Genomic DNA, 22,164 nt, shown 5'->3' on the forward strand with positions numbered 1-22,164 from the left:
ACATACGAAGTATTATTTTACACCCACAAAAACGCGTCTACGATACGAAACGCCGGGCGCAACGGACCATTGCCACCGTATCCAAGCACACACACGTATTGCATGTGTGCGTACGTAAATTACACTTTTCCACGTCGTCGTCGTCCTCCTCCTCTGTAGGCTGGCATCGCTTTCATGGGTTGGTTGTACAGGTTCTGACAAGTTTTGCCAACCGTGACACAATGTTGCTTTTTTTTTGTTTTTTTTTTTTTCTTCTTCCTTTTTCTTTTGGAAACAATCGTCCACCGATTGCTGAAACTTAAATATATCACGCTCGTGTAGCGGCACAATTTTACAGTTTTTCCTTGATTGTGTAATTTTACTGCACGCGGAATATCTCTTCGTCTAATTTCATCCCTCGAGTCATCCTGGAAGCACCGATCGGGGAGGGGTGTCAATGGCGGTGGCCTTTACAGCAACAGGTGTTTGCCATCTGATCGAGATGCTCGAGACCCTGTTTTTAAACGTGATTTTTTTACATCGAAGCGTCGTTTTCCTCAAATTTATTTAAGCGGAAGTAATTTGAAAACGTTTATTATTTACGAATAATTTTCGCCAGATTTTAGTTTCGGCGATCTCGAAAGAAAATTGGCTTTGTTTCCCTGCATTTTATTTTTTTTTTTTTTATTTTTTTTTTTTTTTTGGGGTTTTTTTTTGTATTTGGTGTACGGATTTCCGCCGCAAAGAGCTGACACCTGCCATCCCAGGGTCTTTTGTGCAGCCGTTTCCGATATGATCACCCTGCGCGCACGTGTTTACCATATTTTCTTCGATGCTGGAAATTAAATTTTACCCCAAGACGAAATGGAAAATTGTACGATAGCAAAAGTTACGGAGTGTTACTTAAGTGGTACTTGAGATTATCGCTCTGCGTTGATCGATTACGTCTGGCTGGAAAAAATACTGGATGAAACGTCTCTTTGAAACGCTTATATATATATATATTTATATATATATACGGCATTTCACTTCAATTCGGTAAACGGTTAACCATAACATTTTTTTCTAATTTCATCAAGGATTTTTCCTGCATTGGTACGATTCCTGAAAAGCTTTAAAAATAATTTTCAAATTATTTTCATCACTCGTTTTTACCCCATCATTTCAAAAACATTGAAATGGATTTTTGTGAAATCAAAGAAAAACCGTTTGATTTACAAATAATCAATAAATTTTTAACGGGTATAAAAATAGAAAAAAACGATGAAAAAATAGAAGAGATGATTTAAAAACAAAAAAAAAAAAAAAATTGTAATAAACACTGTCCCACTCTGAATGTTGTGTGATAATTTTTCATTTTGGAAACCAAATGTTTTTTTTTTTTTTCCTAGTTTCATAAAAATCAATTCCGATATTTTTGAGATGGATTTAAAAAATCATAGGGCAAAGACGACTGATTAAAACTATTTGAAAACTTTTTTCAAAGCTTTTCAAGAGCCGTAGTAACGTAAAAAAAAATCGTTCGTGAAATTAAAAAATGTCACGATCAACCGTTTACCGAGTTGTCATGGAATGCGTTGTAATTTGATTTCGAAGCGTTTATCGCGGCAGTCTTGAATCGCAGTGCTTTGTAATCAGTCTTTGTGCCATCTGGGAATCAGTGATAATGTTACTTTTATTTGCGTTCAATAGCTGGATTGAATACTCGACGATCGATTGTCTCTTTCACGCGTTATCTGGCTTCGGAATCTGATAGCTGTTTCCCCGCCATCCTGGCATTGTCTTCCATATCGGGATGCAGCCTTGTCGCCTTACGGCTTGTGCCTGGCATCGAAACAGCCATACATAAAATATGCCGGTGACATACGCCGTTTGAAAATTGGGCTGCTCGATGTGCCCGAACTTTTTGGAAATTAAATGGGGGAAAAATTTGATTCTTTTCTAATTTATCTGAATAGCAAATTTTACATAAAATCGAGTTATACCTGCACTGAGAGAAATATTTAGTTCCAGTTACCGCTCAGTACTTAACTATTTTCTTTTTCTTACTACAACCGAAAAATGTAGTTCTAGGTAGAAAATAAAATTAGTTTTCTAGCTGTTACGATTTCTTTCTCGAGGAACCTTGCGCATTGTACGATCAGATCTGACCACCGAACTGAAACTCTCGACCCCATAGTCAGCAGAATCCAGTAGCATCCACATACGTCGAGGGATACTTGCCAATTAGGGACATCGATGAAACTCGTTTTAACGAACCGAGCTCTGCAGACTTTGCCAACATCTCTCGGCGACTGTTGATCATGGCAGCGGTGTAGAATATGATTCTGTTCCCCGAACTGATTGAACTGGAGAAGTTTTCGTTTTATCAGACGACTTCCGGTATCGGACCAAAGTTTCTTCAAAAAAGAAACTTTCCTCAATCAAAAAAGAAACTACTCTCAATCATATATTGTTGCCCCCCCCCATTATTTTCCTCATTCATCTAAATTCTAATAGATTTTATCGCCGATCGATCTTGTTTTAAATCTTGTCCGCTTGGTATTCGAGTGGAAACGGCACTTCCGGTAGTATCAGACAAGCGTGATATGTTGTCACCGCATTATTGCAGCCTGTTACACCAAGTGCTCGTGTATCCAAGATATTGCGAACTCGAGACTCCGCTGTTTATGGAATTGACTCTGACTCTCTCGTATGGTTACTACTCCGTTCCGATCCATCTTTGGAAGTAGCTGGTATAATAATGGAGCAAAGAACGTATTACTGTCGCAAAGAAAAATACGGCGTAGCGGAGTTTCGCGTTAGCGGTTTATTTCTGGAATCATTGTCAGTTCTTTTTATCAGACGTGAAGAGAGAAAGAAAGAAGAAAGAAAGAACATATTTTTATTTTACTAGGACATATGCATCCGCGGGTACAAGGTGAGAGAGATTACATTAGAGATATCAGACTTACATACTGCTTACAATTAATTTTAGCTTAAGAGAGAGAGAGAGAGAGAGAGAGAGAGAAAACAAACAAAGAAATAAAAATCACTTACAATTAATACTGAAACCTCGTTGCGCGGCAAAGTTTTTGCGATTCTCTGTTTTCTTTCGGCGATTTGCAATTGAAATTAATTTCTATACCGTTTTTAATTTTTTCGTTTCAGTTGCCACTCGAACGAGCGACTCTTCTTGCGGGATTTCGTTTCTTGCTCGGCCGGAACAAGCGGAGGACGATTAGCGCGATGGTTGCAACCGGACAGCTTTGTGGATCCTGCGAAATGCGAGGCTCTTTATTCAAGGGACGAGATGAGATGCGGATGGCCGGCGATCGTCACTGTTCTTACAAGGGACCAATACGGCGAAGTTGTTCACGTGTCGGGCCTGAAGGTGGGTGAATTCCTTCGTTTAAGGGGGGGTTTACAGCTTGGACGGTCTGAAATTATATCTGCTTTCAGGATTTTTTTTTTTTTGAATAAAGTGAAAACACTTGGAGCAATTTGAATTTCAAGGTATTATTATTTATAGTTTCAACAACATATTCAATTTTTTTCATCGAAATTGATCACAAAATGGCGGCGTGGCGCATATAAGTAGCGAACGACTTCGAACTCGAGAGCTTTTGCGATGGCGTATCCTCCTGACATCACTGTCCAACTTGTAACAAATAGGAAATTTTTTTTCAGTTGAAAACACTTCTTCGGGTTCCAATTCGTAGCCTAAGTGTTTAACAAAATAAAAAAATTCAGTCAAATATATACGTTTATGAACGAAGAATAGTTTAAAAAAATTCGTATGAAAAAATATTTGGGATTGAAATTCAGAAATCTAGCCACGATCTCGAATCGCTAGACAAGTTTTGAAGATTGTGTGAAAATTTCAAGTCGATCGGATAAAAATTGAACCAGAATTCTGAGCTACCGGATTGAAAACCTGGTCGTTTGCTACTTATTTCCGCCATACCGCCATTTTGTTATTAATTTCAAACTGCTTCGGGTGTTTTCATTTTCTTAAAAAAAGAAAAACTCCCAAAAACAGGGATGATTTTAGACCTTCCCAGCTGAATTTCAATCCTCTCCCTGAACCCACGGCAAAGCCGTAAAAAATATCCATAACACCGTCGAAAATTCCCGACGTGTTTCAGATCGAAGTGAAGGCGGTTCCCATCGACAAAAAAGACATCGCGGACTCTGACCAGGGTAGAAAAATGCGTCGAGTATCGCAACCGGACCCGATGACCTTCGGTGGTCATCCTCAGCCCACTCTCGACGTTCCCTACGAAGTTACAGTTAACAACAAGATGTGCTTCTACGCTATCACCATCATGAAGGCCTACCAGAATTACTCGTTCGAAGAACTGAGGTTCACATCTCCGGCGGTCAAGAGATCCAGCGAAAGTATGCTCGTCAGGCCCAACGGCGATGGAAGTTACAGTGCCACATGGACGCCGGCCTCCGTTGGCTGGTACTCTCTTATGGTTACCGTTGACGGGTACAGCATGGAGGATGTGAGTGAAATGGGTCCGAAAAATAAGGGCGAAGCTCGCTTTCCAGGTGAAGAAGCTTACGCGAAAATTGGTCTCATGTTGCAGAACTTCAAGGTCGAGGTGAAGGAACCACCCCAAGGTATGCAACCACCGACTCAGAACATCGTGAAGAAACCTCAGCACCAGCCGAGCAGACTGAGGAAATTCGTCGCAAAGAATAGCGCCGGGCTCAGGATCAGGGCGCATCCTTCTCTCCAGAGCGAGCAAATCAGCGTGGTGTTTGTCAACGATACGATAGGTTTTATAGACGAGGTAAGGGAGCGGGTCTTTGTCGAAGGAACGTTGTCGGTTCGATTCTATCCTGTGTCTTTTACGTGGTCGTTTGACTCTTGGTAATTTTGCGTATCAGATGCACAACGACGACGGTGTCTGGCTACGTTTGAACGCGGAAACCATCAAGCAATACTGCAACAGTGGGCACCTTGAGGCCTGGTGTCTGCAGTACAATCAGCATCTGGGAAAGACTCTGTTGCTTCCGGTTGAGGAGCCGAAAACGATTCTGGACCAAGTGATAAAGGAAACTATCCTGCGGAAAAGACCGGAGCACAACGACGAGTAAGTTTATTGACGAATTATTCGGGGTATTGAAGAAAGGATGAAACGCGATGTGCGCCGAGAAAAATTTCATTTGTATAGTAACTGGAAAAATTCAGTAAAACAGGTATCGTTGAAAAAACTGTTTGAATATTGTTGGAATTACGAAAACCGAGGTACGCGAAAACATTTTGCGCTACTGTCTATCCTCTTTTGGTTATCGCAACGCAAAATCAGTTTCTGAGGTTTACTCTACTTTTTTAGTTAAACAAGGGTTTAACGTCAATTTATTCTTGCACAAGCGTTAAATTTTCGCAACAGTTGCAAGAAAATATAGCAACAGTGATCGTAATGAGAAAGAGTAGCAACTGATACTAGAAATCTAATTTTCATTTTCTACCTAGAACTACATTTTTCGATAGTGGTAAAAAATGAAAATAGTCAAGGACTGAGCGGTAACCGGAACTAAAAATTTCTCTCAGTGTACGAAGTCGTGGCGTATATTTCAGCAGGAGAAAGACCGTCACTTTCGACAGCGGGAAATGCATGGTGGTTGTCAAGTGTGGAGCTTCTGGTCACAACATTCGTAGCAAGCCAAGTCTCAAAGCACCTCCGGTCGGCATGCTGGCCCTTGGGAACAGCATCACTGTTCAAGAATACGTAAGTTTCTAGACGTGAAATTTGACGGTTGTTTGTTTATTGTACCGCCGGGGTTGAGACGTATGAACAATTTTCTCTTTCAGCACGTCAACAGCGAAGGTACTTGGGTACAGATAGACGACGAGGCGGCCTTCAAATATTGCTTTCATCCCGAAGACGAAGCCTGGTCACTAGCTGTGAACAAGCACGGTGTAGTTTATATGAAAATTGAACAGGAGCTTGAGAACGACCAAGCGGAGAGAAAACTGATGATGCCTGATGCCACGTTTTCGCATGACAATATAGGATTCGACTTTTCTGCACCGTCAGGCAGCAACGAAGGATTCAACTTTACGACGCGAAATTTTACCCCGGGAACTGGCGGGTCTGGGGAAGGAAACAACATAAATCCATTCGTATTTGGTTCTTATAATCAGCATGATTCTCCAGGTAAAACATCGAGGTACACAATGATGATGGTTCGATAGTTGAATGCTTGAATTTTTCAGGGAGCGATAGATTTACACCAGAGAAAAACGACGCCTCGCCAAAGTTCAGTAAACCGCACACCAAGGAACGAGTGGCGAGAGAAAGGGATCGAGAAGGTGGTGGAAAATTTAGTGTGCTTCAAAAATGGTTACGGGGTGAAGACAAGCACCACGGAGACAAGAAGGGATCGCCGGGAAAGTAAGCGCACAAGCTGATCGACGTACGGAGATAAGGGATACCGGCACGATCACATTTCTTAAACGTTTAACAACATTTTTTTGTCTACAGAGATATTCCAGAGTTTGTCGGAGTCTCGGTGAAGGAACTGGTAAAAGCTATAGGGGAAAGTCGGGCCAATGGTAACGGATCAACTCCTCCGGAAACACCAAGGAGAACATCGAGAAGTTCTTCTCCAAAAAATACCCAAGGTGGGTCTCCACGAATTCACAGCCGTTCTTCTAGTCCAGTCCCAATACCTGGTACGTATTTAGTTCTCACCATAGTCGACTCAACAATCAAGAAACATACAATAAATATACACTTTTTCAATACTAATAGATACTCGTCAACGTCTCGCGCTTTGAAATTTATTGACAAAACAATGTTAGAGATAGGTGTATAATAGCGACAGAAAATAATAAGCTTATATTTCCGATGATTAAATTCCGCAACAGCGTAGTTCGATGCTTTTACGAATTTTACACGTATAGCAGAATCAAAGTAGTGTCACTTTTTTATCATTATATTATTTGGACGAGGTATGCACACGTGTTTTGGGAAATATTTTTCTCACCGCAGTCTAGAGAATAGCAATAACACGTTAAAGAAGTTAGGTTTTCAGTGTTTTGATCGTAATAAGCTGAAAATTATTACGGTAACCCGAGTATTTTGAGACGTTTATCAGATCTTATAACGGTCAAGTAGCACAATCACACGATTTAGTTGTAACAATCTAGCGGTGTTGGTCTTAGCGGGATCCTGCCGACAGCCAATTGGTTCTGGCAACTGCCTCTTTCCTCCCGCTGCTAACATTCCAGGTATTCAGTGCTTATGTTCCTAAGAAACCACTCAAGTCGCAACAATATGAGATGAATCCAAAATTTTATTATGAACACAAAGACCAAGCCAGAAACTCTACACCATCTCACACTGTTACGGCTAATAAGCGTTGTTTGAAAATTTTTCTTCTGCATGTGGATTCAAAATTCTCTATTTGTGAATGATTATCCTGTATTATGTACTTGCTGCTTTTAGTAATGTAATTAAGTTATAGTCGTGTAAGTTAACATTTTATGTGACTTGAATAAAGTTTAACACATACAAAGATTACGGCAGTATGAGAAACAATATTCAAGCCACAAAACTACCATTAAAACCCGATACATGTTGCAAATATTAAAAACTCGCCAGGTGGGAGGAATTTGATAGGCGGGGGGGACAGTGCTGGCAGCAGCCCTCTGCTCTGCGGCTCCCCTCGAAGTATCGGGATATCTCCGTTAGGTAAGGATACTAACACGTTTTTATACCACTAACTCACATAAGCCTACGTTTGACACAAAGCTTAACGTCAACTAATCCACTAACAAGGAGTTTTAATATTACGCGATACATAGAACATCAAGTTGGACCATGCGTTACTATCATGTTCAGTATTGCACAGTATACTACATCAGCATGCAAAACTAACTCTAAAGCTTCTTAAATCGTTCATTGTAATTCTACGCTTAAAGTACACAGGGAGAAAATGGTAACGGTAAACATGCATCCAATTGGAAATTGATTTCTAACTCAATTTTTTGCTGTATAAAATATTTGCGAGTTTTCCCGCTTGTTTATATTGATTTAAAAACTCATACACGATCCTTGTATTACAGCACAGTTACAGTATTCCTGGAATAAGTTTTTAGTAACTAAGTATGAGCTCAATATTTGCAGAGCTCGGTTCAAATTTCTGTACAAGTTATCGTATGAGAATGAAATTCGTAAAATAGTATACGACTCATTTATTTCCTAGCGTCTGGAGCAACGGTCGATTCTGCTACATCTCATCGTCGTGGTTCTACTCAAAGTGATACCAGCGCTTTGGTGAGCAGTCTCACCAGAGATCCGTCGCAATCGCCAAGTGGAGTTAGCTGCATTACAGCAAACACACGAGATTTGTCTCCGAGTCCAAGCTGCAGTTCGATCCACATGCGATCGGAGGATAGCATTGCTAGCCCACCAGACACACCGCGAAAAGAGGCTGTAAGTGAAGCCTGAGTCGAGCATTAAAAAATCATTCGTCGTATACATTTTTAACTTTATCTCGCTTTGAAGGATTCTCAAGAAAGTCCGCGTAAGATGTCACAGGCCCAAACTCAGACTAGCCCAGATAACGCTACAACAGCAATGAAGGGTCACTTCAGCATTGGGGCTTCAGGGACTAAGGACGAACGTCTTTCTCCAAAATTGAATCGCAAGGATCATAGTAAGGGCTTGAAGACACGGTTTAAACGAGCCATGTCTCCGGCCAACAGTCACCAAACGCCTAGTACGAGTCATGCAATAAATTTGAACAAAGAAAAGGTGAAAGAGGCTGTCAGCCCGTCGGTAGCCGAATGTTTGAGAGCGGTATTTGCCGCTTATTTGTGGCACGAAGGTATAGTGCACGATGCCATGGCTTGCGCAAGTTTTTTAAAGTTCCATCCCAGCCTGCCAAAGCAAGGTGCACTTGTGGTGACGAGGCAGTCTGTTGTGCAATCTAGCGACAAGCAAAAACAGGAATTGACGAAGGAGCAAAAGGCGAGGCAAAGACATTCCGTTGAAGTAAGTAACGCCGGTAATTACTTGCACATCCAACCAAGTACACTGGAAACATTGACCAGATCCGCGGCGAATGCTAATGCCAATCGAAGTCGGAAAAAGCAAGAAAACATTATCAAAGAGGAAGGTGAAGCGAGCAAGTTAACTGCCTTGCCAGAATTTCACACAGTAGCGATATTGCCACCGGCTTTGAAGTGTCTGGTGTTTCTTTGGGAAGAGCTGAGTACCAATTGTCTCCAGGTCATAAATCAACAAAACATCGTCCACAGTCCCGTGGCGCATATGCAGACGATAAGACTGACGAAAAAATCTTCTGCAGATAAACCTTTGAAAGAAGAGAAGTCGAGAGACAAGGAGAAGAAGACTAGTAGGAAGAAAAAAGAATGGAAACCAGTAGGACAAACAAGTGCAGGCGAAAGTTTATGCGGTATCGAGCGTGAAACAACTTGCGAACTCTGCGGTCTGATGTTTCCACACCCTGTGACCTATCACATGAAAATGATGCATCCTGGTTGCGGTTGGCATGCTGGTGGTAAAGGGTACAATAGCGGAGGAAACTACTGCGTTGGTTGGGCAGGTAATTGCGGGGACGGAGGAGTTGGTGGAAGCTCTTGGTATTTGATTTGCGACACTTGTCGAGAGAAGTATTTGAAAACGAAGAAAAATAAACTTAGTAAGAAATTCGTCAGCGGAGTTACTCGAAGGAAAGGAGCAATGAATAGGATTCTTTCGCCCACCAATAGTCCAAGTAGAAACGAAACGCATATAGTCATGAAAAACAACGCAATGTTCTTGCTCGACTTGGCTAGTGCCTCAGGTTTAAGCATTCCAAAACAGCAGCGAAGACCGTCGCAGACTTTGTCTTCTGTAGCAGAAAATCATAGCCCGCCTGAACCAGCTGGACCGTTTCCCCCCACTGGCCCATTCCAATGCTTGCAAGCCCTTGGAATTAACACCTCTCAGAGCCACGATGAAAGATATTACGAGGAAACGTTGAGGAGACACAGCGGACAACATAATCCATATGACGGAAATGGTTCGTTTAATAGCAGTAATGGAAGGGTGAGTGATTGAATATTGAAAATAGAACCATGATTATAAATGTAAAATCATAAATAAGATTTAATGAATGATCACTCATGTCTGATTTTTCTTTCTACACCCTTTCAGCCGTTATCAGAATGTCCCGTAAGCGATAGTGACAGTGACAGCGGCAAGGGCAGAGGAATGTTTCACAGATCAGTTTCTATGTCCACTGGAGCTCCATGGGCAAGAAATAGTAACGATGGGAGAGTTGTTATGATGCGGAAAAGGAACAACAGTAGCAGTGAAATGAATAACGGTGAGTTATTATTTTATCACAATGAGAATAAAATTTGTTACTTGATCGCAGAAGCGAACATCATTTACCAGGTATGAGGTGGAGGGAAATGTAAACCCTTTTGTAATCCCATTATCGCTGTTTTATTACCTAGTGACAATTTCTTCTAACTGAATGTATGAATTTCTTTATCCTGATGTGAATTTTAACACCATCAAATTTTATCAAAACAGACGCTGGTTCTTCGCTTCTGTGTTACCCGTCGGCAGCGTTGCAGAAATTGGTACCTTCGATAGACCAATCGGCGATAGTATCAACTAGTCAAGCAGAAACAGCGAACAATGTGAAAGTAGAGATACTGAGAAGACCAGTAATGTCGTTTGTGTTGCATCAACATAATTTACAATATCTTCAACTTGCTATGAAGCAAGCATTGAGACGTGCCGCATGTCGTGTTTATGCTATGCAAGCGTTGAACTGGTTACTCAGAAGCGTTACTCAGCCAATTTGTTTGCACGATTTACTATGGTGGTTTCTGTCTGCTCTAACACCCGTAACACCTGATACGCTAGATGTTAGCGAAGACGATAATCGAACTGAAAAAAAGGAGGATCACGTAAGTTTGTTTAAAAATATATACCATTGAAGAAAAGAGATGTTATTCGCAACGCGATAAATTCCTATCACAGCATTTACTTCTGCACTTATTACAGGATATGATCGGGGTCTGCGAACATCCACTAAGTGATTTGGTCGTTGCTGGCGAGGCTGCGAATCCTCTTCCAGCCGCATTTCACACTTTATTACAAACCATTGCTGATTTAATGCTTTTACCGCCGCCAGGTAAGGATTTCAAACAGCAAAAAATCAACCAATAAGGCCAACTTGTGACTACAAAGAAATGACTTCCATTACATTTCACAATAATTCCAGGCTCACCACTACAGCAAGCGGCAGTGAGATGTTGGGGAATAAGATTTACCCCTGCCGATCACATGTTCTTACATCGCAGTCATGTGTTTAGTAACATTAGTAAAATTCTGTCACGTTCCGAAGAAGAGGAAGATGTCAATATAAGTATGCACGAGAGTCATCAGTCAACGTTTTCGCAACACATTACGAACTCTGTCGAAGCATTGAAAGATTTGACGGGTGGAGTTGAGATTAAGGCATCGAGTAGACAAGCTATGATCGGCAGTCTCACAGATAATTCTACCGAAACATTTTGGGAGTCTGGTGATGAAGATAGAAATAAAACAAAGACGATCACTGTACTGTGTGGCGCGCATTCTTATCCTAGAATGATCTACATCCATGTTGATAACTGCAGAGATTTGGCGGTAAGGAGCAAGTCGAGTTTAGAAGTTGCACAAATATTATGAACAAAATGTAAAATGCCAACAAATTATACCTGCGCTAACTTTGAAATTATCACTTATCTTTTGCAGAATAAAGTTTCCAGCGTGACTTTTCAATCTGGACCAAACGTTGACGAGCTTTTTAAACTCAGGACCGTAGATGTCGAAAGTAGATCAGCTGGTTGGGTCAGCTGTCCGGTAACAGGTAATTGTGTTGGAAATAAAAAAGTTCGTGAAAACTCGCGCTTACTTTGCGATTAATGAACAAATAATGAGTGGTGATATATTTTTTTAGACATGAGACACGTCGTTGTTCGATTGGAATTGAAAGGCCCTGACAATTCGTTACGGCTTAGGCAGATTCGAATTTTGGGAGAAATTGAAGGTGAATCACTGAAAATTGGAAAGCAACATAGCGCGTTGACCATTCAACAGAGGAACTGCGAAGCTGAGACATTGAAAGTCTTTCGTTTGATAACTGCGCAGGTTTGTATCTGGCTTAGCTCGTGAAATCATCATAGAACCATGTATGCTACTGCTTACTTTGCACATTTGTAACTAATGGTTTGAAATTTATCCAGGTATTTGGCAAATTGATACAAGGTGAACAGCAACAACCGATGGAAGCTGTCGACATTGCCAACAAAGGTTTAGAGGAGAGTAACGACCTTCGCGAACACATGGTCGGGATTTTATTCAGCAGAAGTAAACTCACTCATCTGCAGAAACAAGTTTGCGCTCATATAGTTCAAGCTATAAGAAAAGAGGCAACCCGTCTCAGGGAGGAATGGGAAGCTCTCTTGTGCTCCGCCACTCCGGTGAACAGCTTGATGAGCGATGGCAGCGATTTACCAAAGGCAGCAGATACGTATTGCTTTGAAATGCTGTCCATGGTTCTGGCGTTGAGCGGTAGCGCAGTAGGAAGAAATTATCTCTCACATCAATATGGTTTACTGCGAGATTTGTTGAGCCTGCTTCATACTGGATCTGCTCGAGTACAAAGACAGGTAAAGATCAGCATTCCAAGGTTAATTGCGACTGAACGTGATGCTTTCCTTCAAGTATTACGCGAGAAACCAGAAGCTTATCATTTTATTTTCACTCGAAGGTAACGTCGCTGCTGAGAAGAATGTTGCCAGAGATCAAGCCACTGACTCTTGCTAGTGTGGTCAACGTCGAGCACCTGCCGCCTCCTGATTTTAGCATAGTTTCCGTTACGAATAAAGGTCATGTACAATCTAACGAATTCGATGAACACGAACCAGGAATACTCGACGTTTTTTTGAGTTGCATCGCAAAGGCACTAACTGTTCAAGTCAAAGTAAAAGGGAAGGAAAACGGTAAAGCTTTACAGACCGTGTCATTAGCCACAAGTATTCATCCGAAGAACGATATTGGCTCAAGATGGTGGCTGAGAGGATGCATGACCAGAAAATTAGCTGAAGTCATTATACGATTGCTGAAAGATATGGCTGTGGTGAGTGATTTTGTGAAACGAAGTGCAAACCATTGCTAGTAATTTCGACGACTTGTTGCTTACATCAATTTTAATTTACTAGGGTAAGATATCCGAAGCCTGGGCAGCTGTAACTAAGGCTGCGATAGCTGAAAACATATTGAACCTCACGAGACTGGACGAGAAAAGTCGAGATCCAAACGAATGTCTTCATACACCGACTTTGTGGCTCGCTCTAGCTTCGCTTTGTGTTCTGGACATCGATCACGTTGAAAGGCTTTCTTCTGGACAGTGGAGTGCTGCCGACGGACAGCCACCGCCGCCCAGGGTGCGTGTCTTTTTTTTCTTTTCCTTCGATGTTTGGATAATATTTATTGTATGTCGTAAGAACTTTAAGCATATTACTAAATATTGTTATATCATTTCAGCCGACTTGCAGTAATCATGACGACAACGAGACGAACGCAATAATTCAGTGCAACGTCTGCGGTAATCTGTGCGCCGATTGTGACAGGGTTTTACATTTACACAGACGTACTAGGATGCATGTTCGTCAAGTCTGCAAAGAAGAGGAGGAAGCGATTCGCGTTGATCTTCACGAAGGATGCGGACGTACAAAACTGTTCTGGGTCTTGGCTCTCGCGGACAGTAGAACTTTGAAAGCGTTGGTGGAGTTTCGCGACGGTTCACCGAGTAAACCGATCGGCTCAACGTCGGGAGTTTGTAGATTTTGCGGCACTACTGGAAACACAGGCCTACTCGCCATCGGGAATATATGCTCAGATCACGACTGTCAGGAGCACGCAAAAAATGCTTGTAGCAAAGTTCATCCCTGCGGACACGTTTGTGGTGGTGTAAGAAACGAACGGCCCTGTCTTCCATGTTTGCACAGATGCATGCCTGGGACTGACTTAAAACAGGACGCCGATGACATGTGCATGATTTGTTTCACCGAAGCACTCTCATGCGCTCCGGCCATCCAACTGCAGTGTGGTCACGTCTTTCATTTACATTGCTGCCGTAGCGTGCTTCTGAAACAATGGGTCGGCCCGAGAATTACATTCAGTTTTTCGCTTTGTCCCATTTGTAAACAGCCGATAGATCATCCAGCGTTGGCCGAAGAATTGGTCAGCGTCAAGGCTCTCTTCGAAGATGTAAGAAGAAAGGCTCTGATGAGACTCGAGTACGAAGGATTGCACAAGTGAGTCGTCGTCAATTCTTTTCTTTGCAAAATTTGTAATAAAGTATTGCTGGAACCGCGGACTGAATTTCGAATGTTTCTGTTTCTTCTAGGGCCGAAGCAGTGGTTGCACCAGGGGCACGATACCACCAGGATCCTGCGGCTTATGCTATGGATCGTTATGCTTACTACGTGTGCTATAAATGTCAAAAGGCGTATTATGGCGGTGAAGCAAGATGCGACGCTCAACTAGGCGGAGAGACGTTTGATCCGACTGAACTTGTTTGCGGAGGATGTAGTGATGTTGCGAGGGCCCAAATGTGTCCGAAACATGGCGCCGATTTCCTCGAATATAAGTGTAGATACTGTTGTTCAGTCGCAGTGTTCTTCTGTTTTGGAACAACGCATTTTTGTAACACGTGTCACGATGATTTTCAACGAGTCGCCAATATTCCCAAAATCGAGCTTCCCTCTTGTCCCGCGGGTAAGCGTTTCATTTCTATTTTTGGTATTTAGTTATGATAATTTTCTCAACAAGATTACAATTCATCTGTGTACTTGAAAAATGTATTTGAATATCTGCTTTTTCCAGGTCCTAAAGCTAAGCAATTAGAGGGAGACGAATGCCCGCTGCACGTAAAACATCCACCGACAGGTGAAGAGTTTGCTTTAGGATGTGGTGTTTGTCGTAACGCGCACACCTTCTGAATTTCCTATATATGTAATTAATAATTTATTACACCTCGATTGTTAGACACAATCAATTACCGAACTTTGAATGAAGTTTCGATCGACCTAGTTTTAATAGTTTATAATATTGATTTCGGTTAATTGTCGATAATCGTTATCGAATGTGCCGGTTTAGCCATACTAGTCCAATCCTGGGAGCAGGAAAATCACTCTTTTAACTTACATTTGTATCTGGTAGCCATAGTATATCCCGCTACTTAAACTTGACCGAATGATCAGCAACCTACTATTGATTTTGAGAAAATACAACCTCTCTTTAATCAAAAAGTTTGCTGCAAAGTATAATATGGTTCTTAGGTATGGAGGTAATTAACATTGAGCCATCAGAGCCATGCAATACATGTTGAAATTCGATTTATTTCAAAAGTATAGCAATTCAACCCACTTTGAAATGCCGTTGTAATACGGCAAGTTTGATCGAATTTCAGGATGTATCACGGTATTGAGCATTTGAACGGAACGTGATTTCTGCCCAAGGATTGCAAGTTAGTGAAGTTTGTGAGATGTTAGATGAACAATGGAAAGGAATAATTACTGAATTTCATGAAGTGCACTAATAAAATTATTTATTATTCGTATGAATAATCTTTACATTATTATCATTATGTATACATATTATAAATAATAAATATAGGGTAGGTGCGAAGGTGTTATTTAATGATTCGATATGAAAATACAAAAAAAAAAAATTCATCAACCAAAATCATAGTAAAAATTGTCATCACGTTCGAATAATACAGTAATGTAACGAAACGCAATATTTTTCCATTCTTTACGAAAATTTTTTTTATTTTCTTGCATTGCTGAAATAAGCATTGAAGATTTTTGTCGGCTCATACATTATTTAATTTTCCGCAGCTATCATATATTATACCTTTTTCGATTGAAAATGAAAGTGAAAAAAAAAAAAAAAAATGAACCAAACAAAAATTAAGAAAATAAAATAAAATAATTAAACATTTGTGATTTGTGAAAAATAGATCGTGACAAACAATGTAGTAAGTTGTCAATAATTGAATTTAGTCAGGTGTTTTACCTGCATGTACTCAAATGTCATTAACTATAAAGATAAGAAATACTGCATGTTTTTATATTTATTTTCTATCGAATTTTTTTCAGATATTATTAGTTGCACTTTAGCAGTAATTTTATTTATTTCCCAATCGAATAATTTATGCCAAATGCTAATTAATTATCGCGTAATTATACATTATAAACGATGTCGCATTAATGCACGATTTAGGTATGATTTTTGTGAAAATATACAATATAAATTAAGTAAGTAGATTTATTTCAATGCTATACGGGGTGAAATCGTACAAGATTGAAAGAGTACCTTGCCATCACTTTTAACAACTGTTCATACAACATCAATCATATCTCGTGAACTTTTTTTTCATTCGAATTTGCGGGGTGGCAGTGTACTCGTTTCAATGTGCCAATTATTGTACAAGAATTTGTTAACCTTCTCTGTCTTATATTTCCTGGATGATCATATTATACACACATTGAGTATTATATGGACAGGAAAAAAAAAATTAGTAAAAGGAAGAAAAATACTAAAGAAAGATACTCTTGAAACGAGGCTGTTTAATTTTTTTTTCCATTATTTATCGTACAACTAATAAAAGCAGATACAGTTGTTATTCGAAGAAATGTTTAAATTGCAAATTTTGCGTTCCGAATGTTTGAATAATAGGAGACGAAATGACGAATCGAATTCTCCGGATCAAACCACTACGCTCTGTCGGCGGCCGGCTGAAAGAGCCAATAAAATCGGAGCGTCAACGGGAAAGCAGCCTCATTCAGTTTGCGACAGTCGCGCGAAGCTGGCCGCAAATCGACGCGGCGATATGATTGATCCAAGATGGCGTCGTGCCGATTGAAGGTGGCGCCGCGTAGCGTCGCAGTGTAAAAATAGTTCCGAAACAAGAGGTTGTGTGTGTGGTGCGATACGGACGGTTTTTCGCTTCGATCAGCGGTAAGTAGCCGCTATTTACTCTATTGCATAATTTGAGATAAAAAAAGACGATGCAGGCGAGCATTGTCGCGTTAGTTCCGTCGTCAATCAACCGCTGGAAGTCGCGATAATCGTTAAATACGACATCGGGTGTCGTGTGTGCGAGTCTCCCACGCACATTCGGTCACATACCAACCCTGCCGTCGCCGCTGTCAATGAGTTTCGTTGGCTCTGTTTATTTATAACGCGATACTAACAGCGTCCGCATTTAATGATATTTTAGAAAAAACTTGTACCATTCTCCCCTCGGCTTTGGTCATATGTTTCTTCCGAAAAGCCAACCGCTCTTTATTCCTTTCGTACGCGCAGTGGATTTATTATCCCCCGTTGGTCCCCGCTTCGCGACTGTTTCTGCATCGCCTCGCATCAATCAAAACATTAACGTGACCGACTATCATTCAAACCTGTTTATTTATTCGACAAGGAATTCGCTCGCACAGCCGAAACCTTCCTCGCACAATTCTCAAATCTTCATCGCGTCGTAATCCTTAATGTGATCTTCGTTAACGCTCCGAATAACCATCATCACCTGTTTGATATTAGTAGCATTACGTAGAGATTCCACGAACGGTTCTTCGTCGATGATTGAAGTATTAATTCATACCTGTTTTTGCGTATAATATCCTCACCGGTTAAACGTTTGCCAATTTGTTTTAATACCGTTACTCGCAATATGCTTAATACCGTACGTCGGATTATTAGTAAAATCGGCCTTGGGTGGTGTCGTTCGGTAAGTCGAGTTGCTTATCAATTTCCCATTTATTTACGTTCGTTGATCAAACTCTGTATAATCTGCAACATATCTACGAAGCCAGACATTTTTGTAGGCGCCAGGAAAAACGGCGGTGTGTCACGTATCAAGTCGGACGAAATTAGACATTACGGCAGGGTAATTGGAGTGAAAATTCCTAGAAGTACCGAGAGAACTCGACGGGAGTCGAAATTGGTTTCCGTTACGGTTCCAGGTTTTTAACTCCAAAGGGTTCGCGTTGTGAGGGAACGGGAATGAAACACGTGCGTAGAAGCAGCAGCAGCAGCACGAGATAAACGCACGCGGCTTTCGTTGCACGTTAACATCGCGGCTTTTCGTCCCGCGGATACGAAGAGTGTTGAGAAAAAAAAAGAAAAAAAAAAAAAATAAGGAAAGGAAAAGGAGGCAAAGTCACGCCGGGAAAAATAAAGAAAACCGTTGAAACACGCAAACTGTTTCACGTTCTTCGGGGTGGTGATTATTTCTGAACATCGCTGCTTTGGAACAACGCCCTTTTCAATACTCGCAAGCCTTTCCGTCAAAGGCTTCGAGCTTTCCTCGCACGTAATCGGTCCTCACCGCATGCACTTAGCTTCTGGCTCGTAGGCTGCAACCTTTACGGTCTTAACAGATGTCGGCTTGTTATTATAAAGTGTTGTCGAGCGGAGGAGCGGCCGATGTTTGAGAGAGAGAGAGAGAGAGAGAGGAACGCGAAACCTGACAAAAAGATGCAATCGCTACGTTTGACGATGATAAGATCGGGCTACGTGGCGATGTTTTAACCAAGCCGCAGATAAGAGTATGAAGGAATAAAGAGAAGTGCGGATATTACAAGAGAGAAGAGGAATTTTTGCGGTCGTGATCGAGCATTTTTTCTCTCTTTATTTTTTATTCTTTGCAATCTCGCAAAAGGCTTCTTGTTCTTATATTCCCGAATAGATAATTAATTGTGGGTGGGGAACGCATCGCGACGCATCATAATGTCTAAAATATACGAGCGGAGGACGAATGAATCATCGTATAAATTTTCAATGTTACATACTTTGATAACTTCAGGGTGGCGACAAACCGGGAAAATTCAAGGATCGTAAGGAAAAACTTTTTTCCATTTACAAATCCTTTTCAAACTTCAGATATGCTTCGTAGATCCGGTTAAGCTAACTTTCGGAAATGGTATTGTTAAATTTACAATTATTCGTATGAAACGAAGAAGTACTACGTGTTTATTAGATCTAAATTTATATATTCAAGGTGCACAAATTCTGGAGGTTTTAGTCATAAATGTTGCCCAACATTCAGGGATTTCTTAATTTTTTTAACGCGAAAAGTCAGGGAATTTTATTTAAGAAAAATTGTCGTCATCCTGTTTCATGAAAACGTTGTTCAGGCACGGTTTTGAATTTGTTTTTTTTTTTTCTCTTCGCTTATAACGGATCCGAGGAAAATCGTCGATTTGGAATGACTAAATTTGTCTGATGTAAATTAGTCAGTTCTTACACATATCGTATTTATTTTCTCGGTATGGGATAGGAGATTAATAGATAAATTCAAATTACTACTTACACAATGCGTACACGAGTCTATAATTTTCAATTCTAAATGTCAACCTATGATCGATTATCCCTGCTGCAGTTTCGGCTGTCGCCTGAATAGTTAAGATCTTATAATCGACTATATGATAAAAAAAAGAAGAAGACTGATCGTACCAGAACTATAAGACCGAAAAAGGCGATGTATAGTGTATACATTGCCAAAACGAATTCTTACCCATCTATATCGAATTATTCATGAATTCCTTATACAAACCGAGTCCGAGTACCGCTAACTCGTAACGTGCGTAAGCTGTTTATTTTTCTCAACTGCTGTAACATCATCACACTAACTGTAATAAAAAATTTTAACTCACAGCCCGCGATTTTCAACGTCGCGTGCAGTGTAGCATAATTATCCACGTGACAAGGAATGCTAGAATTTATCTGTATTCTGCCGAACGAATTCCATTACAAAATTGGTGTTTAAGCTTTCAGTGAGAAGAAAACATTTGTTCGGAACCGTAGTTAATTCTTGAAAAGTTATTTGCTAAATTTTATTTTCATTCTTTACCCTTTTGCAAGTTCCGTGCATCAACGTTATATACAAAGTTTTGCGCAAACTTCCGCGTACCGGTGCCCATAAAAAATTAGATAAATTAGCCACGGCGATGGTTTAATTAGTAATTCGTAATTAAATACAGCTGCAATTACGTCTTCCGTCGTTTAATTGGATCAGACGGGGTTACACACCGTGCAAAACAAAAGGTGCCTCGTCGTACAGAAACGACTGTCCCCTTTCTGATGGCGGTATAATAACGATCGTAAGATGTGCTCGCATAAGTGAATAAAGAGTAATTCATTTACTACAGTGTAGCTGATTTGAATTTCACCGCGTACTTCGATGCAAAAAAAATTATACGGACAACATGTTGGATCCGCCATCTTGAATTTTAAATATCCGATCTCAGATTCATTATCACCGACCTCGAAAACTTCTAATTTATGTAAAACACGCATACGTGTAGAGTGGTAAGTTTGTCGTAAATGAATTGTACCTTCAATTATCACCATTTATTTCAATCAATCTGTTTCTAACAAAAACAATTCCCATTACATGGCGATAATAACTCTCGAGTATCGAAAACCTGTTAGTACGCTGTCAGAAATGGTAAAAAAAAAAGAAACCGCAAAGAAATATTTTTTCAAAGTTTTCCGGATATAGAAAAATGGATGTAAAATTGTTGGTAAGAATACTTACCACTACGAGTAAATGGGTTAAAACTCAATGTCGAAGCTGACGATGCTGACGAAGCGTAAAAAGTCGACACGTGAAACTGAACAGCTTTTATATCGTTATCAGCTGTCGTAGTCGAGGATGAGGAGGCAATGCGCCGCCTGATGCTGCTGCTGCTGTAGTTTAGTTGCTGCACTTGATTAATAGGCTTGCTATCGGCCACGTCAAGACGTCTATTAGACGCAGTCTCGCATCGTTGGCAAGTGGCACACTCCGCGGCTCAAAGTGCACTTTGCATTCCTTACTGATATATCCTGTTATTCTTATTCCATCTTATCACCTGATGAAAATCTTTTTTTTTTTATTTTTTATTTTTTTTATCAATATTCAATTCTAAAATATCGTTCAAATTCAAATCGAAAAAACAACGCTGTCAAAGCTCGAGCGCTCAATATTAATACTTGGAAATGTATCATGGCGATTTTCTGTTTCCCATTATTTTTTTAAACTTGGAAATTTTATAACTCGTCAATCCGTTGTTGTACCGATAATACCATAAGGTATTTTTGTAGGAAATTGAACGGTCTACAAAAAAGGTCTGTTATGATTTTATGACGAATCAGCTCTTTCGAATGTTAATTAAGGTCAAATGTCAAGAAAGGACGACGCTGACGACTTATAAAATTCCAAATTTGAAAAAAAAAAAACATTAGTCAATATTTTTGATACAGTCTAATACACGTTTACATATATCTAAATATTTGCATAGAAACTTTTATTTTTCAGTATCTCTGCATCTCTATATAATAATATGATCGTAGAACGCGAATTGATCTACCGTGACAAGAATAAATAAGAAGAAAAAGAGCAAACCGTTTGCAATTTCCTTCCGATGAAGATTTTGTCCGGTTGTTAATACAGTCAGTCGGAATTTCGACGCGAACTCTTCAGAATCAAACTGCAATCGTAATTCTATTACAGCAGACGATTGCCGGGCAGGCAGGTTGAATCATCGATTCCCATCATATTCTCTCTCACATAACCATGCAACCCCTCCATTCGTAGACTCGAGCAGGCGAAATATAATCTCGGAACGAAGCTTATCGTTCCATTTCTCTCTGCATCTCGCAATATATCTCGCATCTCGGTGATTCGTTTCTATTTTATCTTTGTCTCTTGCCTCGTTTCTTCTTCCCCCTCCAATCTCCGGCGCGTTTATGTCCGTGTAATAGTTCGGGAATAGATGGATAGTTTTCTCCCTTCTCTTCATCTCCGGTGTCGATGATTGGCACGTCACTTCGTCAATATCAAACGAGTGAAATAGTTTATTTATAGGATAACAGAGAAAGTGGGTATCAGTTATCATTCATCACCCGGACTGACCTCCAAGTGATTATCAAGTGAATTTGAATTCCATCCTTTTTTCTTCTTGTTCTTCGATATGGAAATAGAAAAAAAAAAACGCCGACAAGCCAATTTAACAAATCCATTCATGCGTAAAAGAAGAACAGTTGCGAGTCAGTGTCTTTTCTAGACAGCCTGCGTAATTGTTATACGTGATTGAAAGTGTGTAATAATCTTGTAACCGAT

General features: G+C 40.4%; 2 protein-coding genes across 8 annotated transcripts in view; both read left to right on the forward strand.

The window, feature by feature from the left end:
- LOC124297258 (E3 ubiquitin-protein ligase MYCBP2) overlaps positions 1–16,668 on the forward strand; it is a 169,941-nt gene extending 153,273 nt beyond the window's left edge. For 3 of the 7 annotated variants that reach the window (XM_046748086.1, XM_046748084.1, XM_046748085.1), the window contains exons 31-54: positions 3,130–3,352; positions 4,107–4,469; positions 4,554–4,760; positions 4,858–5,063; positions 5,552–5,702; positions 5,786–6,131; positions 6,191–6,368; positions 6,459–6,649; positions 7,142–7,207; positions 7,581–7,670; positions 8,185–8,414; positions 8,487–10,034; positions 10,143–10,314; positions 10,527–10,909; positions 11,007–11,136; positions 11,227–11,633; positions 11,742–11,856; positions 11,947–12,137; positions 12,233–12,658; positions 12,760–13,128; positions 13,211–13,435; positions 13,536–14,308; positions 14,401–14,771; positions 14,880–16,668. In XM_046748086.1, the coding sequence (XP_046604042.1) occupies positions 3,130–3,352; positions 4,107–4,469; positions 4,554–4,760; positions 4,858–5,063; positions 5,552–5,702; positions 5,786–6,131; positions 6,191–6,368; positions 6,459–6,649; positions 7,142–7,207; positions 7,581–7,670; positions 8,185–8,414; positions 8,487–10,034; positions 10,143–10,314; positions 10,527–10,909; positions 11,007–11,136; positions 11,227–11,633; positions 11,742–11,856; positions 11,947–12,137; positions 12,233–12,658; positions 12,760–13,128; positions 13,211–13,435; positions 13,536–14,308; positions 14,401–14,771; positions 14,880–14,995 (7,477 nt within the window). In that variant the 3' untranslated portion in view covers positions 14,996–16,668. The remainder of the gene's footprint in view (positions 1–3,129; positions 3,353–4,106; positions 4,470–4,553; positions 4,761–4,857; positions 5,064–5,551; positions 5,703–5,785; positions 6,132–6,190; positions 6,369–6,458; positions 6,650–7,141; positions 7,208–7,580; positions 7,671–8,184; positions 8,415–8,486; positions 10,035–10,142; positions 10,315–10,526; positions 10,910–11,006; positions 11,137–11,226; positions 11,634–11,741; positions 11,857–11,946; positions 12,138–12,232; positions 12,659–12,759; positions 13,129–13,210; positions 13,436–13,535; positions 14,309–14,400; positions 14,772–14,879) is intronic. The other 4 variants (XM_046748087.1, XM_046748088.1, XM_046748090.1 and 1 more) reach the window with 4 other exon arrangements.
- Positions 16,669–16,850: 182 nt separating this feature from the next.
- LOC124296943 (WD repeat-containing protein 47) overlaps positions 16,851–22,164 on the forward strand; it is a 101,634-nt gene continuing 96,320 nt past the window's right edge. Inside the window, exon 1 of the mRNA XM_046747413.1 lies at positions 16,851–17,018. The gene's annotated coding sequence lies outside the window, so the exon portion shown is untranslated. The remainder of the gene's footprint in view (positions 17,019–22,164) is intronic.

Source organism: Neodiprion virginianus, chromosome 2 (assembly GCF_021901495.1).
Source record: "Neodiprion virginianus isolate iyNeoVirg1 chromosome 2, iyNeoVirg1.1, whole genome shotgun sequence".
Classification (NCBI taxonomy): Eukaryota; Metazoa; Arthropoda; class Insecta; order Hymenoptera; family Diprionidae; genus Neodiprion; species Neodiprion virginianus.